Source organism: Aedes albopictus, chromosome 2 (genome assembly GCF_035046485.1).
Source record: "Aedes albopictus strain Foshan chromosome 2, AalbF5, whole genome shotgun sequence".
In the NCBI taxonomy this organism is placed as follows: domain Eukaryota; kingdom Metazoa; phylum Arthropoda; class Insecta; order Diptera; family Culicidae; genus Aedes; species Aedes albopictus.
The window spans coordinates 158,688,782-158,706,875 of NC_085137.1; the positions used below are offsets into that span (position 1 = coordinate 158,688,782).

Here is an 18,094-nt window from a genome sequence, read left to right on the forward strand (position 1 = left end):
ATGTGTAGATCCATTTGATATATGTACTACACGCATGGCATTAGAATCTGCGCGGGGTGTGAGGTGACACGAGTCGAATGAGGTGACAAAAGTCGACTCGATCCCATTTGAAATGCATTAGTTGTCTCACGTCACGTGAGACGAAACCGTCCGTCTCACCTCACACGCCGCGCAGAATAAGCCTGAAAGCCGCGCTGTAGCCATCAAGGCATTAATGTAGAAAGATAACTCATAGGGCATTCTTTGCCCAATGGTCTCCGTCAGGGGGTTTCGGATCACTTAACGTACCTGTGTGCCAAGACACAAGAAAAAGAAAATAACTAAGAAACAAATATGCTTACACGTATAAATTCAATTTTTAAAGGTATTTTGTTGTTTTATTTAACTCGCTCTCTCGCAACCTTACCCTCTCAACTTAGATCATACGCTGGATAAGCTCATTGATCTTATCCTCACGGTTACCGAAGTCACCACCCTCAACGTAGTGGTTGTTCTTCTTGCGCCATCCACCGGTCGGGGTGTTTAGCTTGAACGGCCACAGGAAGTTGTTGGCCTTGCGGAACAGCGGTCCGGCGGTGTAGATCTGGTAGACCAGATCCTCGACGCACTGCATCTTGTAACCGCCGCGCAGTTTACGCTCAATCACGAAGTTATCGGTGATCGGGATGCGGCTGTGTCGGTGCTTGACGAAGCCACGCTTGTAGATCAGATGGCGGACCGATTTCAGCGTCGGGTATCCGTAGGTGATGTACGGCTCCGCAATGCGCAGCATGTTCTTGGTGGCCTTGTTCAGCTTGATGAACGTGGCGTTGTTGATCTGGCGCAGACGGAACAGTTGCAGCACCTTGCGGACCTTAGGGGCGACCTTGTTGATACTGGAAGTGGGGAAAGAGAAAGGAAAAGATTAGTTCTGCTGATTCGTTGGACAAAAAGTTAATCCTTCAATAGTCGAGAACGGCGCAATCAGAAAAATGTCTCTTTGCCATCCCTGATTGTGAATGTCGGTTGAGGAGCAAGTTACAATACACGCTATGTCCAAAGGGAAGTATTATGAAAAGTGAATGTACCTCAAAGTTTATTCGCTAGAATCGTATTTTTGGACCCCTAGATTCAGAATAGGGTAGAAGCTTCAGTTTTGGCCAGCCCGGAGTTTTGGCCATAGTGCGGTATTCAGCCTGTAACGATCTAAATTGGCATACACTTATTTTTTACTAGTAGATTCTAATATAATAATATGATTGCAGCTGTTAAAACCATACATTTTGATTAAGAACTGGAAGAAAAAAATAATTTTCCTTAAAAAACAGCTCCCATATATCTATTTTGGCCAGGGTGCTTCTAATTTGGCCACTCCCATAAGAAACACACGTGATTGGCCAAAATAGAAACCAAAGCTAAGAATATGGCCAAAACTGCGGCTAGACTTCTATTTTGGCCAGTGCCACTTTTAATACAAAAATCAAGTATTAGCTTGATTTCTGTATTTTTCTAATAAAGTATAGATCGAAACCTTTCATTTAACACATTGGTAGTTTTCATTGAATTATTGGTTATTTTTATAAAAATGATTTCCCTTAGACTGGCCAAAACTGGTGCCCGCACCCTATGTGCGATTTAAAATAATCCATCTTGGGGTTTTTCCCATACATTTTTATATGGGATGAAATTAACCTAAAAATGACTTTTTTCGCCATTTGTATGGGAAAATAGGAAAAAAAATAAAAAAAAACCGAAAAAATCGAAAAACCCAAGATGAAATATTTTAAACCGCACAGATTCTGAAACTAGAGGTCCAAACCTACACGCAGAAAAATCTTTTTTAAACTCAAAAAAATCCTGTGTAAAAACAACAAAAATAATTATCGTTCCCCGGCTAATAATTTATTTTTTTGATTTCAAAAATAAATATTTTTTGGTTTAATAATCAAAATTGTTGTTTTTAAAAAAGTCAGCTGTCAACATCTACAAAGAAATTTTTTGTTGAATTTACATTTTTTTTAAATGTTTAGCAAAACAACAATGATTCCAAGCGGGAATCGAACACACACTTCTGGAATGCCGATGAATAATCGCGCGTTGTTCATTATAGCCACAACTGCTCTTGAAAATTTATCACTAAATGTAAATCACTTTCTACGTTATGGACGCTTGACGCTTTCTGATATTGCCAAAACATGATCATATTATGCGTTGCGCGAAAATTTTTGAGCGCAAGTGCTCGTATACCTCCGCCAGTACGGTAAATCGTGTTGGTGTTTTCGGCGCATTATTCTTTGGCCCATTCGCGCACTTATCGTAAAAGACACCAGAACGATTAAACGTACGAGCGGAGATCTATTAGCGATTTTGCACCATTTTCGCTCTCTATTTTCTTGCAACGGATAATAAATTATCGGTTAGAGTGATTTTCCTCTATGGTTGGAGGTGCCAACAGCGCTCTAAATTTGGTAGATGGCACTTACAAAGCTGCAATCTAATGTGTTAGCTGCCTGCCATTTAGACGTGAACATTTTTTGGATCTACAATATTTTTTTTAGAATCAAAAATAAAAAAGTATTTCAAACAAAAAAATATTTTTTTAAATTGACAATTTTTGTCTCGTTCAGCTGTGGTATTGAAAACAACAAATTTTATAGTTGAATGAACAAAATAAAATTGTAGAATTCAAAAATAAGTCTGTTTATAACAAAAATGAGCTTCAAAAATATATTTTTTTGATTCAATAAGATGAAATTTCTCTGCGTGTACGATCCTATGGAATAACATTTGAGGTACATTTGATTTTCATAATACTTCCCTTTGGACATAGCGTGTAGCATTCAGTTATTTCATCAGCGATTGAAATATGAAGCTCTCAGAGATTTAATTCTGATCACATTTTCCCTATGTCAAGGATTTCTCCAGGAAATCCTGAAAAATTAATTTTTGAGAAAGTATTTCCCAAATTCATTATTTGGGAATTATTTATTTCCATAAATCATACAACTATATTGCTCCAGATGCTTTTGAATACTCAATGAGAATTTCAATTGGTAGTTTAACTAGAAACTACGAATACTCAAAATTCTCGAGAATTTGCTGAACCAGGACTTTTACCAGGGACTTCTGCTAAAGCTTCGGGATTTTCCCGATACCTTATTCCGGTTTTCTCCGAACATTCTTATCCACAACTAAATACAATAAATGAGTAGGTACATCCAAGAGCTTCATGAAAAACAACAGAAATCTTTCAAACAAAATATTAGAAGTACTTTTATGAGCTACAATAGGCGTGTTTCGAGGAATTTCATCAGATACTAAAAATCCCTTCAAATATTCTTTCAATTGTTTTTCACTAACTATTTTTGAATTGTAAAAATATTTTCACCAGAATTACTCATCCAGAATTTTATAATTTAATTTTTAATTTAAAATATTCTTGGGGCAATTCATTCATTCATTCAAAATTTTATCAGCATCCAAATTTATCAAAGACTTTTCGCTCAAATGACAAAGGCTATATCAAATATTCTCCTAGAGATTGTACAAGGATATTTTTTTAGAAAGAAATTATAATTTTTGTTATGTTTTATAACACTTTTATAGGACGTTTGATGTTTTCAGGAACATGTACATCCTGAAATGCTAAAGTGACATATGAATCTATGAATATTTGATTGTGTCTCAACCAGTCTCTCCACGACAATGTTCTTTAGAATATCTTTGAAATTGTTCAAATTGTGATGTTATGTAACAGCACTATGATTAACTTTAATTGTCATGACTCGACGACAAGATATTAATTTCGAAGAATGGTTTTTAAGCCAGTTCACCCACTATGTTATATAGTTCAACAGTTGTTGAATGCATTTCCCACAGATTCTCGTACTTATGCTTCTGGAGACAGTACAAATTTTAGAATTTTGGAAATTCCCGGTGGCTGGCAACAATTCCCGAGGTTTTCCCGACTTTTTCCCGGTGGTTTCGAATTCCCGAGCTTTTCCCGGTTTTCCCGAAATTCCCGACTGGGTGGCCACCCTGTACGATGTCCGTTAAAGACACGTGTGGGCAGTTACTGACCGACCCGGCTGACCAGTTGAAACGCTGGTTTGAGCACTTTGGAAACCTTTTTCAAGTGTCGGTCACATCATCAACACCTCAACATGACGCATTACCCGTATCAACACCGAAGCTCCATCAGTGCAGGAGATAGAAACAGCCATCCGTAGCATGAAATCGAACAGGGCCCCAGGGGTCGATCGCATATCAGCTGAGATGCTCAAAGCTGACCCCGCAGTATCCGCACAACTACTGCATCAATTATTCGGCAACATATGGGAAACCGCGACATTTCCGGCCGACTAGATGCAAGGCGTCTTAGTAAAGGTACCCAAAAAGGGTGACCTGACTGTTTGCGATAATTGGCGGGGCATCATATTACTGTGAAGCGTTCTCAAAGTCCTCTGCAAAGTGATCCTTGAGCGGATACAGGAGAAGATTGACGCAACTCTTCGACGACAGCAAGCAGGATTCCGTGCCGGACGATCCTGTGTGGACCGTATTGTAACGCTCCGTATCATTCTGGAACAAATCAGTGAATTCCAAAAGTCTCTCTACCTGGTGTTCATTGATTACGAAAAACCTTTCGACCGTCTCAATCACGGAAACATGTGGGAAGCCCTCAGGCGCAAGGATCTGCCTGAGAAAATCATCCGCCTCATTGAAGCACAGTACAGAGCATTTTCGTGCAGAGTACTGCACAACGGTGTTTTGTCCGATCCCATCCGGGTCGTTGCTGGAGTGAGGCAATGATGTATACCATCACCGCTGCTGTTCCTCATCGTAATCGACGAGATCCTGGTAGGTGCGATTGACAGTGATCCAAATCGTAGATTGCTGTGGCAGCTCATTACCATGGAGCACCTAAATGACTTCGAACTGGCTGATGACGTTGCTCTTTTAGCTCAACGGCGCTCCGATATTTAGAGTAAGCTCGATGATCTTGCCGATCGCTCCTCGGCCATCACGACCATCAACGTCAACAAGACCAAATCGTTGAATGTAAAAACGGTCAAGTCTTCTAGCTTCACGGTAGCTGGCCAAGCAAGCAGTGGAGAATGTTGAAAGCTTCTAATATCTCACGGCTGATGGAGGCACCAAGATAGTAGAATAACTAGCCATACATCTACTACCAAGATCGACATAGCATAGCTTCACGGATCAAGAAGGCAAGGGATGCTTTTGCGAGTTTAAGAAATGTATGGAAAAACAATCAGATTAGTCGACGCACAAAAATCCGAATTTTCAACTCGATCGTAAAATCTGTGCTGCCGTAAGCCAGTGAAACATGGTGTGTATCAGCGGAGAATATTTACGGGTGCAGATCGTTCATCAATAGATATGTAATACGTGCATGGTGGCCCCACGGATCTCCATCGTGGATGTCATCAAAAGCCGATAGCGACAGAAATTTGGGAACGAAAGTAGAGGTGGGTCGGCCACACAGTCGACAGAAATTTGACCTGGCCACAGGTCAAGGCGATGGCTGGCAATCTCCCAGGGTGGCAATCCGTGGGTGCTCAGGACTGAAAGTAAAGTTAATATTCCTCATCTTGATTGGCCATCGTTCGAATCTTGATAAGCGTATTTCGGTTAAGATTCTTGAAGAGCGAGTTCAGCACTAATCCTTGGGCTTTGTTAGAACAAACTTCCAATCGTTATAAACAATCGGACCTAACAAAGAAAAAGTTTTACAATATCGGGCCAACTTGTTTGCTTCGCTGATCACTTGCCAGGGTTGCAGATCTATGTTGCATGCCCTTTGCGTTGGATATTGGGGGATTCTTGAGCTTTCTTGGGACAATGTTGAGTTGTTCCTGGTCCGTATACACAATAAATCTTGGCTTTTCACTGCAAGATACTTGTTTCAATGGCATCATACATTAACACATGCCGGCAGCATGAACAAAGCACTGAATTCACCTCAAGATGAAGAGGATTTGTTCTGCCTATAAGCTTATAATCTTCGCCACAGGTTTGCACAACGATTTCACGAAGCCTGAAGCGGCTTAATCTAGCCATTCACACAGATTCGCAGAAAGCATGTTGCTTCGGAATAATTTCCCATCATTGTACGGTCGCATTGTTGACACATTTCTGCACCTAACCTTCCGATTGTTTCTTCCGAAAACAATAGCTCAAAACGCCGTTTTCAACACTTCACTAAACGTCCACATTGAGGTGAGGGTTCCGCACACGATCTCCCGTTCCGGAACAGGTTCCCGCAAGCCTATCGCAACTACCGAACAAAATCGAAGAAAACACTCACCCACGAATACGCATCACGAAGGCAACCTTCGGCTCGGCCGGGATGTAGATGTTGCCGGCCTTCTTGGCAGCGCGGGCCTTCTCGACCACATCGCGGTCCATGCGCAGGTACTTCTTGGCATACTTGGCCGCACGGAGCAGGTTCTGGCGCTGGCGGACGAGCTTGACAGCCGCCAGATGACGACGCCTGTGCAGGCTGCCGGGGCGGGCGATGGTCTTCACTTTGGTTGCCTTCAGTTTCGATTCCGGCACCGCGGGCAGTTTCTTCTCCTTCTTGTCGGCCGGGGCCTTCGCGGCCGGGGCAGCAGTCTTAGCCGCAGCTGGCATCTAAAAGCAAGCGAACGGAACGGTTAAAATCGATTTTCCGACGGAATTGACCGCTATTTCGCGGAGAAAAACAAAGCACCTTTCTAGTGTTCAGCACGTTTCACGTCGAAAAGACCGAAAAAGAAGGAAGTTGTCATCAGTTGGCAGTATTGGAATTTGACAGCGGTTGGTGTCAAAGGACGCAAATGAGAACTGTCAAGCCACACCAATGTCTACACATGTGGAGAGATTGCGCTTCGGAGATTTTGAATGTGTCGGTGCACTATGGAAATACAATTAAATATTAAATAATTTTTGGTCAAAATCTGTATAGCTCATTGCAGGATTTTAATTTTATTGATTTATGGGCAAACAAATTTTCATTCAAGTTTTAGCTTATTCATTATCATAACAGCACAGGAAATTACATTTTCATTTCAATTATTCAGTGGATTTAAATACATGAATTAAGTAAAACCCGCTTGAAAACATATCAAGCCTAACTTTACCTAAAGGCTGGTTTACAGTTCGGAAAACGTGTCACGGGATTTGGTCCCCTGTGTGTTTTAAATGGAGCGCGGAATTTCAAATTCCGCGGCGGAAAACATGGATGTCAATTTTCCCGAAGTGTAAACCCGGCCACGGATTTTGGCGCGGAAAGGGAAAAAATCTCTACACACATTTTTCCCGGCGGAAAGAATTCACTTCGAATTGTTTCCGCGCGCATTTTGATCTGTTTGAGTCGCTACCGAGGTCGCTACAAAGTTGAAGTGCGCTAAGAATGGTTGAATCGCTGTTTTTGGACATCCAATTAAATTGTGTTTTACCCTTTTTGCTAAGAATTTCGTCTATTTGTAAGAAATACTAGAACTATAGTTCCTTATCCATATTTTCTACGATCATGAGTGTACTGTTTTTTCGGGATTTCTGGGAGTTTTTTTTAGTTCTTCCTAGTGATTTTTTTTTAAGATTCCCTTATGATTTATTTCCAAAAGTCCCATCGTACGTTTTTTCTTCGGAAGCTGTTCCTTAGGAATTTACTCCAGAAGTTACCAATAGGAATAATTCTAGGGTATTTTTCTCCAGGAGTTCTGCCTGCCAATATTCGTCAATTTTTTCCTAGTTTCTTCTAAGTATTTCACTTTGTTTTTTTTTTTTTTCAAAGGAGTTATTCCTGGGGATTTTTGCTGGAGTACCTGCTGGGGTCTGATTTTTCCATAGGTTCCTCCTGAATGCTCTTTCTGAGGATTCTGAGAAGTTCTAGTTTTTCAAGAAATTCTTCCTTCCATATCAACCAGATTCCGATATTCTTCATAGTTCTATATCTAATCGATAGCGATCGCCATCGAAAATCTTTCACTGGTTGACCGGGTAGGGATTTATCTTTAGGAGTCCTGGGCATTTTTCCCTAGATTTTCCTCTTGGGAAGTTTATTCTGGGATTTCACCTGTATTTTTTTCAGGAGTTCCTCCTAGTATTTTGTATTGATTCTCCTGGAAATTTCTCTAGAAGTTGTAAAAGGCCTTTCTGAAAAAGTTCGTTGAGGAGTTACAGCAGTTTTGGTCATTTTTCATAGCATTCCTTTATTTGTTTAGTATTACATATTACAATAAAACTGATTCAACAATTCCTCGCCACAACACTCGATTTGCACACATTTGCTCAATCATCGGCCGCGTTCTACATTAGCCAGATCGTTCTGCACCTGATCTTGCATGCTACCCTCCAGGTCTCCTTGTACTATACGGATCTCTTGCGAACCAGCTTTGTAGGCTTGTTGTCCGGCATTCTCAAAACATGCCCTGCCCATCGTTTCATTCCAGCTTTTGCCACCTTCCGGATGCTAGATTCGCCGTAGAGTGCAGTGAGCTCGTGGCTCATCCTTCGCCGCCACACATCGTTCTCCTGCACACCGCCAAAGATGGTTCTAAGCACCCGATGCTCGGACACTTGCTATCTTCCTTGAGCATATTCCAGATCTCGTGCCCGTAGAATACCACCAGTCCATCAGAGTCCTGAACATGGTGTATTTGATGCAGGGGTGAATCTTTTTTATATCACTCGAAGACGGCGGCTGAAATATACGAACATTCATTAGTATTATTTTAATTAATACTATGCAATTCCTTCAAATGATTTTTTTTTGTAAAAGTTCCTCTAAGGGGTTTTTATAACTAAGTTTAACGGGTAATCTGATTAAGGATTTTTATATAGGGATTCCTCCCGAACATTTCTCTCCGCAAGTTCCTTGTGTTTTTGGAATTTTACTCATGCATATTTTTCAGAAATTCCTGTGAAAGGAATTTCAGTTCAGGTGTTCCTTCAGGGATTCCTCCAGGAGTTGCTATAGGAATTCCTTCAGGAGTTCCTTCAGGGATTCTCCCAAAAGTTCCTTCATGGATTCCTCCAGGAGTTCCTTCAGGGATTCCTCCAGGTGTTCCTTCAGGGATTCCTCCAGAAGTTCCTTCAGGGATTCCTCCAGGAGTTCCTTCAGGGATTCCTCCAAGAGTTCCTTCAGGGATTCCTCCAGGAGTTCCTTCAGGGATTCCTCCAGGAGTGCGTTCAGGGAATCCTCCAGGGGTTCCTTCAGGGATTCTTCCAAGATTTATTACAAAAATTCCTCCAGAAACTTCTTTCGGGATTCCTCCAGGAGTTCTATCAGGGATTCCTTCAGGGATTCCTCCAGGAGTTCCTTCAGGGATTCCTCCAGAAGTTCCTTCAGGGATTCCTCCAGGAGTTCCTTCAGGGATTCCTCCAAGACTTCCTTCAGGGATTCCTCTAGGAGTGCGTTCAGGGAATCCTCCAGGGGTTCCTTCAGGGATTCTTCCAAGATTCATTACAAAAATTCCCCCAGAAACTTCTTTCGGGATTCCTCCAGGAGTTCTGTCAGGGATTCCTTCAGGGATTCCTCCAGGAGTTTCTTCAGGGATTCTTCCAGGAGTTCCTTCAGGGATTCCCCCAGGAGTTCCTTCAGGGATTCCTCCAGGAGTTCCTTTAGGGATTCCTCCAGGAGTTCCTTTAGGGATTCCTCCAGGAGTTCCTTCAGGGATTCTTCCAGGAGTTCCTTCAGGGATTCCCCCAGGAGTTCCTTCAGCCTCCAGGAGTTCCTTCAGGGATTCCTCCAGGAGTTCCATCATGGATTCCTCCAGTAGTTCCTTCAGGGATTCCTCCAGGTGTTCCTTCAGGGATTCCTCCAGAAGTTCCTTCAGGGATTCCTCCAGGAGCTCCTTCAGGGATTCCTCTAAGAGTTCCTTCAGGGATTCCTCCAGGAGTTCCTTCAGGAATTCCTCCAGGAGTGCGTTCAGGGAATCCTCCAGGGGTTCCTTCAGGGATTCTTCCAAGATTAATTACAAAAATTCCTCCAGAAACTTCTTTCGGGATTCCTCCAGGAGTTCTATCAGGGATTCCTTCAGGGATTCCTCCAGGAGTTCCTTCAGGGATTCTTCCAGGAGTTCCTTCAGGGATTCCCCCAAGAGCTCCTTCAGGGATTCCTCCAGGAGTTCCTTTAGGGATTCCTCCAGGAGTTCCTTCAGGGATTCCTCCAGGAGTTCCTTCAGGGATTCCTCCAGGAGTTCCTTCAGGGATTCCTCCAGGAGTTCCTTCAGGGATTCCTCCAGGAGTTCCTTCAGGGATTCCTCCAGGAGTTCCTTCAGGGATTCCTCCAGGAGTTCCTTCAGGGATTCCTCCAGGAGTTCCTTCAGAGATTCCTCCAGGAGTTCCTTCAGGGATTCCTCCAGGAGTTCCTTCAGGGATTCCTCCAGGAGTTCCTTCAGGGATTCCTCCAGGAGTTCCTTCAGGGATTCCTCCAGAAGTTCCTTCAGGGATTCCTCCAAGAGTTCCTTCAGGGATTCCTCCAGGAGTTGCTATAGGGATTCCTTCAGGAGTTCCTTCAGGGATTATCCCAAAAGTTCCTTCATGGATTCCTCCAGGAGTTCCTTCAGGGATTCCTCCAGGAGTTCCTTCAGGGATTCCTCCAGGTGCTCCTTCAGGGATTCCTCCAGAAGTTCCTTCAAGGATTCCTCCAGGAGTTCCTTCAGGGATTCCTCCAGAAGTTCCTTCAGGGATCCCTCCAAGAGTTCCTTCAGAGATTCCTCCAGGAGTTCCTTCAGGGATTCCTCCAGGAGTGCGTCCAGGGAATCCTCCAGGGGTTCCTTCAGGGATTCTTCCAAGATTTATTACAAAAATTCCTCCAGAAACTTCTTTCGGGATTCCTCCAGGAGTTCTATCAGGGATTCCTCCAGGAGTTCCTTCAGGGATTCCTCCAGGAGTTCCTTCAGGGATTCCTCCAGGAGTTCCTGCAGGAATTCCTCCAGGAGTTCCTTTAGGGATTCCTCCAGGAGTTCCTTCAGGGATTCCTCCAGGAGTTCCTTCAGGGATTCCTCCAGGAGTTCCTTCAGGGATTCCTCAAGGAGTTCCTTCAGGGCTCCAGGAGTTCCTTCAGGAATTCCTCCAGGAGTTCCTTCAGGGATTCCTCCAGGAGTTCCTTCAGGGATTCCTCCAGGAGTTCCTTCAGGGATTCCTCCAGGAGTTCCTTCAGGGATTCCTCCAGGAGTTCCTTAAGGGATTCCTCAAGGAGTTCCTTCAGAACTCCAGGAGTTCCTTCAGGGATTCCTCCAGGAGTTCCTTCAGGGATTCCTCCAAGTGTTCCTTCAGGGATTCCTCCAGGAGTTCCTTCAGGGATTCCTCCAGGAGTTCCTTCAGGGATTCCTCCAGGAGTTCCTTAAGGGATTCCTCCAGGAGTTCCTTTAGGAATTCCTCCAGGAGTTCCTTCAGGGATTCCTTCAGGGATTCCTCCAGGAGTTCCTTCAGGGATTCCTCCAGAAGTTCCTTCAGGGATTCCTCCAGGAGTGCGTTCAGGGAATCCTCCAGGGGTTCCTTCAGGGATTCTTCCAAGATTAATTACAAAAATTCCTCCAAAAACTTCTTTCGGGATTCCTCCAGGAGTTCCTTCAGGGATTCCTCCAGGAGTTTATAATTCCTAAGAATCCCTAAAGATTCTCGGAAATTCCCAGTCATCTGGGATGTATTCTAGAAACTATAGAAAATATTCTGTAGCATCACGGAATATATTTAAATTATTCCTGAGAATCCCTAAAGATTCTCAGAAATTCCCAGTCATCTGGGATGTATTCTAGAAACTATAGAAAATATTCTGTAGCATCACGGAATATATTTAAATTATTCCTGAGAATCCCCAAAGATTCTCAGAAATTCCCAGTCATCTGGGATGTATTCTAGAAATTATAGAAAATATTCTCAATCATTCATAGAAATCTGTAGCATCACGGAATATATTTAAATTATTCCTGAGAATCCCTAAAGATTCTCAGAAATTCCCAGTCATCTGGGATGTATTCTAGAAATTATAGAAAATATTCTCAATCATTCATAGAAATCTGTAGCATCACGGAATATATTTAAATAATTCCTGAGAATCTCCAAAGATTCTCGGAAATTCCCAGTCATCTGGGATGTATTCTAAGATTATAGAAAATATTGGAAATTATAGAAACCATTGGGGAGCTTTTGGATTATTTTATTTAACATCGCTTCTATTACATCGTGAATTTATTACATCGCGATAATTAGATCGGATCTGTGTATTACATCAAATGCCGGCGTGTACATCGGGCTGTGTAATATTAATCGATCGATGTAACGACTTGGTTGCAGCGATTTCGATGTAATATTCCACAGTTTTTTTTTTTGCTGTGAGAGGAAACTTTTGGAGTAATCCTCAAAAAGAACTCCAGGAAGAATCCCTACAATGATCTCGTAGGAGGAATACCTACAATAAACTCTAGGGACAATCCCAAATGGAATCACCACAAGAAATCCTTGAAGTGAACTCCTGGAATAATCCCAGAAATGAACTCTTGGAGGAATCTTTTGAATACGATTGTACGAATCCCCAGATCTCCACCTCAATCATTTAAGGATCAGGAAGAATTTCTGGAGGAATACTTAGGATAAATTCCTGGAGCAATCCTCAGGAGTAATGCCTGGAGGAATCCTCAGCAGGGAATTCTGGAAGAATTTCTAGAGGAATCCTGCAGGAATCCTTAGTAGGAAACCTTGAGAAATCCTCTGGAAGAACACTCATCAGGATTTACTGGAGGAATCCTCAATAAGAACTCCTGAAGAAATTCCTAGAGGAATTTTGAGCAGACAATCCTGGAAGAATTCCTAGAGAAACCCTCGACGAAACCTCAGAAGGCATTCCATGTAGAAACTCAGCAGGAATTTCTGTAGGAATCCTCAGCACAAATTCCTGGAGCAGTCCTCAGCAGGAATACCAGGAGGAATCTTCAGGGGGTATTTCTGGAGAATCTTCGGGAGGAATTCTTGGAGGAATCCTCAGCAGGAAATCATAAGGAATTCCTTGAGGAATCTTAAGGAGGAATTCCTGGTGGAATCCTTAGGAGGAATTCCTGGAAAAAACCTCAGCAGGAATTCCTGGAAGAATCCTCAGTAGGAAATTCTGAGCAACCCTCAGTTGGAATTCCCGGAGGAATACTCAGCAGCACTTCTTAGAGGAATCCTCAGGAGAAATTCCTGGAGAAATACTCAGCAGGAATTCTTAGAGGCATCCTCAGCAGGGAATCCTGGAAGAATTCCTAGAGGATTTTTCAGCAGAAATTCCTGGAGGAATCCTCAGCAGAAATTCCTGGAGGAATCCTCAGCAGGGAATCCTGGAACAATAGTTAGGAGAAATTCTGGGGAGGAATCCTCAGTAGGAAATCCTGACCAATCCTCAGGAGGAATTTCTGAAGGAATCCTCAGCAGGGAATCTTGGAAGAATTCCTAGAGGATTTTTCAGCAGAAATTCCTGGAGGAATTCTCAACAGGAAATCCTGGAGGAATCCTCAGCAGGAATTCCTGGTGAAACCTCAGCAGGAACTCCTGGAGGAATCCACTGGGGAATTCCTGGACGATTACTAAGCAAGATTTCGTGAAGGAATTCTTGGAGGAATCATGATGGAATTCCTAGAGGATTCCTCAGCAGAAATTCCTGGAAGAATTCTCAGCAGGAAACCCTGAAGGAATCCTCAGGAGGAATTCTTGGAAAGAATCCTCAGCAGGGAATCCTGAGGCATTCCTGAAGGAATCCCCAGGAGGAATTCTTGGGAGGAATCCTTAGTAAGAAATCTCGAGGAATCCTCAGGAAGAATTCCTGGAGGAAATCCTGGAGGATTCCTCAGCAAGATTCCTGGTTGAACCTCAGCAGGAACTCCTGGAGGAATTCTCTGGGGAATTCCTGGAGGAATACTCTGCAGAAATTCCTGGAAAAATCCTCGAGGGAATTCTTAGAGGAATCCTTAAGGATTACCTAGAATATTTCTCAGCAGAATCCAGATGGAATCCTCAGGAGGCATTCTTGGGAAGAATTCTCAGCAGGGAATCCTGAGTTATTCCTGAGGGAATCCTCAGGAAGAATTCCTTGAAAAATTCTCATGAGGAATTCCTGTTGGAATCCTCTGCAGGAATTCTTGGAGGTCTTCTTGGAAAAATCCTCAGCAGGGAATTCTAATGAATTCCAGGAGGAATCTTCAGGAGGAATTCCTGGAGGAATCATCAGCAGGAATTTCTGGAAAAATCCTCAGAGGAATTCCTGGAGGAATACTCAGCTAGGCTTCTGGGAGGAATTTTAAGACGAATCCTGGATGGAATCCTGAGGAATTCCCGGAGAAATTCTCGGCAGGGATTCCTGGAGGAATTTTTGGAGGATTTCTCGGAAGAAATTCCTTGAGGATTCCTCAGGAAGATTTTCTGGAGGATTCCTTAGAAGGATATCCTGGAGACACTTCTGGACGAGGAAACTGCTTGAGGTAACTCTTCGAGAAATCCTCAAAATGAACTCCAGGAGAAAATCCCTTGAATGAACTCCATGAGGAATTCCCAGAGGGAACTTCTGACGGAATCTCCAAAAAAAAATCCTTTTGGATCAATATCCACGAGAACTCCTGGATGCATCCCCCAAACAAACTCCTGATTGAATTCCCATAAGAGCTTCTGGTGGAATCCCTAGAGGGAACTCCTGGAGGAATCATGAAAAGGAACTCTGGTAGGAATTCCTAGGATGAATCCCTATAATAAACTCTAGCAGGAATCTCAGGAAGGAACTCCTGAAGGAATCACCAGAAAAAATCCCCAGAGGAAACTCCTGGAGGAATCCCAGAAATGAACACTTGGGGGAACCCCTACATTGAACTTTAGGAGGAATCTTCAGAAAGAACTACTGTACGGATCCCCTAAGGGAGCTCCTGCAGAAATTTCAAAGGAAACTCCTGGAGGAATCGCTAGAGTGAACTCCTAGAAAAATCTTTAAAGGGAACCCCTGGAGGAATCTCTAAAAGGCACTCCTGGACGAACATGCATAGGGAACTTCTAGACAAATCCGCAGAGGGAACAGCTTTTTTTCTGTTCAGGTGAGCCACTGCGACCAGTATTTAGATCTTTTGTGGCAATACCCGTATCCTTAGTGCATGTCGTACTACTCCATTGGCATTGGGGATGTAGTACCGGTAATACCGGCACCGAAATACCGGTCGGTAGTACACATTTTGGTACCGAAAATAACGGTACTGAATCATCTATAGTACCGGCACTTTCAGTACTGGAAAATCAATACTACAATATTTATGGAGTTTAAATCTTTGCATTGGTAATAAATTAAGTAAAGAAAAAAAATCTAAATTGAAGAAAAGAACAGTTTAATATTTGTAATTTGTAAAGGATAAGTATGACAAAATTTATTATTACACAAATATAGAAGCATTACATAGATCCTTAATTTAGACTAAGGGAACAGGAAGGGAACTCCTGGGGGAATCTCCAGAAAAAAACAAAACACTTGGAAGAATATCCAGAAGAATTCTTGAATGCATCCTCTAATCTAAACAAACTCCTGAGTGAATGCCCAGGAAGAGCTTCTTGCGGAATCCTTAGAGGAATTCCAGGAAGCATCCCTACAATGATCTCGTAGATATTATAAAACTGAGGAGAAACCCCTACAATATACTCTAGGAGCAATCCCAGAAACGATCTCCTGGAGGAAACCCTAGAATGAACTCTACGAGGAAACTACAGAAAAAACTACTGTACGAATCCCCAAAGGGAGCTCCTGCAGAAATCTCCAGAGGGAACTACTTGAGGAATCACCATAGGAATCTCCTGCAGGAACCCCCAAAAAGAACTCCAGGAACAATCCCAAGAGGGATCCTCAATCTTTTAGATTGGATTAGCTAGAAGCGCATATTTATAATACATCACATGCTTACACGAATAATGAGTATATTGTAAATAGGAAAGGTATATTAAACTACTCACCATCACAAGTCGATTTATAGAGCATCTGGATCGTTTTGTCGCGATGCTAGTTCCATATAAAAAGCTAGTTCCGCTGGGGAACATCCCGTGTCCTTGTTGTGCATACTATCGGCCTGCATATTCGAACCGGTTGGGCATGGTCACATCGTAGTCCCGTTGAAACTCGTCAATATTTTTCAGTCAACTTTTTTTCGACAGCTTTGTCAGCGGGTTTCCTGGATATCATTTTGTTCAGGGCATCGTGCAAAATAGTCCGCCGTTTGGAGGGGCATTTAATCAATTCGATAATGTCGTCAATTGAGTCGGTCGAAAGCCGGTTTCACACGCACCAGTGAAATTCCATGCGTTTCGGGACGTTTCGGGATACCGTTGGAACGAAACGACAGCGACCGTTGGAGCTTGCTCGAATCATGGTGCGCCGTCGTCATATCGTGGGCAGCCATCTGTGCTACCCGTCACGTAGTCTGCCGGCGCCGATCTTGGATCCGAAACCGATGGAAGTAATTAAAGTTTAAATTAAAGCTAAAAGAAGCAAAAAGAATGCCTATCTTAAACCATATAAGCAGATTGGGGGAAGCTGTAAGATACTTACCAATTCCTCTAGAAATTTTGTTGCGGACTGCTTTAGAAATTGAACTAACACCTTCCGTGGTTCTGACGCCGTGTAGTCTCCGAGCAATGGTTCTGCTTGCGTCGTCCAATGTTCGCTGTTTTCCGTGCTCCAAGGGTGGATCCGACAGAAAAGTAGTGTAGTAGATGCGGACCCCCAATGGGCGTATCCGGCAATGCAATTGCGTCTTCGGGAACGTAAAAACAAGCCTTTTGGAGCGAAGCCTTGGTGCGCCGCTGCTCGATGACCCAGAGTTGATCGATGTTTATTTATTTCAGCGATCCGCTGAGCACAAGCCGAGCTGTGCCGTTACTTTCCCTTGTCCTCCTGGGACGAAGCATTTTTGGCGACCGCTTTCAATCGAATTATTCAGCATGCCGCAGTTCCGGACGGTCAGGTGCGGGTTTTGGTGGTTTGAGCAGCAGTAACTTAAGATGCAGAAGGCGGATGGCACACCTGAAATGCACTTCAAAATGTTAATTTAACGCCCTTTTTTATATAAACCGATAACTTTTATAAAAATTACTTACTTTTGAATAACTATTGAACGACGAATGATCAATTGCAGCACCAAAAAAACGAAAAACATTCTGGACCGATTAGAGAAAACATTTTTTCTGGGACCGATGTAAACACGTAAACAAACGTCAAAGTTATTTGTGGAGAGATGAGGAGAACAGTCGGCACTTGCGTGAATCTAACATCCAGCAACCAACAACCTTTTTTATTTTTCCGTGTTTTTACTGGTTGGTGTGAATCTAACAACCAGTTTTTGTACCGTACTTCAACAATGGAGTGACTTTGTACCGATAAGACGATTATTCATGTAAATCATATGCCCGACCAGTTGCAACAACTGAAAATGTTGCGCGACGGCAAAAATGTTGCATCGCATAAAAAATGTTGCATGCCTGTAAAATGTCACCTCTATGAGAATACCAACATAGGTTGAATGTAAATAACGCGATATTAAAAAATGTTGCAAGATATGGAAGATGAAACTTGTTGCACGACATTGAAAATGTTGCATCAGATGAAAAATGTTGCATGCCTGCAAAATGCTACCTCTAGTTGAATACAAATGCAGGTTTAATGTTGCGCGTTATAAAAAATGTTGCATGATAAGAAAATTGTTGCACAGCCAAAAAAATGTTGCATGCCTGTAAAATATCACCTCTATGAGAATACTAACATAGGTTGAATGTAACGCGATATTAAAAAATGTTGCACGATATGGAAGATGAAACTTGTTGCACGACATGGAAAATGTTGCATCAGAAGAAAAATGTTGCATGCCTGTACAAAATCACCTCTATGAGAATACCAACAAAGGTTGAATGTAACGCGATATTAAAAAATGTTGCACGATATGGAAAATGAAACATAAGATAAAACTTGTTGCAAGACATGGAAAATGTTGCATCAGAAGAAAAATGTTGCATGCCTGTAAAATGTCACCTCTATGAGAATACCAACTTAGGTTGAATGTAACGCGATATTAAAAAATGTTGCATGATATGGAAGATAAAATTTGTTGCACGA

General features: G+C 42.6%; 1 protein-coding gene and 1 long non-coding RNA gene across 2 annotated transcripts; both read right to left on the reverse strand.

Annotated features, from left to right (window-relative positions):
• Nucleotides 1-350: 350 nt before the first annotated feature.
• Nucleotides 351-6,847, reverse strand: LOC109424214 (large ribosomal subunit protein uL30). The gene is made up of 3 exons (XM_029859356.2): nt 6,713-6,847; nt 6,308-6,633; nt 351-875 (listed from the first exon to the last, which is right to left on the reverse strand). Exons 2-3 carry the CDS (start codon nt 6,631-6,633, stop codon nt 416-418), a joined length of 786 nt encoding a protein of 261 aa, XP_029715216.1. The 5' UTR covers nt 6,713-6,847; the 3' UTR covers nt 351-415.
• Nucleotides 6,848-7,128: 281 nt separating this feature from the next.
• LOC115258899 (uncharacterized) lies at nt 7,129-17,230 on the reverse strand. Its single transcript, XR_003893905.2, has 4 exons — nt 17,083-17,230; nt 16,535-17,008; nt 15,943-16,464; nt 7,129-8,686 (listed from the first exon to the last, which is right to left on the reverse strand). It is a non-coding gene; the product is annotated as an uncharacterized LOC115258899 (long non-coding RNA).
• Between the last annotated feature and the right edge of the window lie 864 nt (nt 17,231-18,094).

What these genes read in the sequence shown, in the direction of transcription:
- LOC109424214 (XM_029859356.2), bottom strand. Translation starts at nt 6,633, where the DNA reads ATGCCAGCTGCGGCTAAGACTGCTGCCCCGGCCGCGAAGGCCCCGGCC. An exon ending in TTCGTGATGCGTATTCGTGG is followed by an intron (nt 876 to 6,307) that starts GTGAGTGTTTTC and finishes CCCCACTTCCAG; the next exon opens with TATCAACAAGGTCGCCCCTA.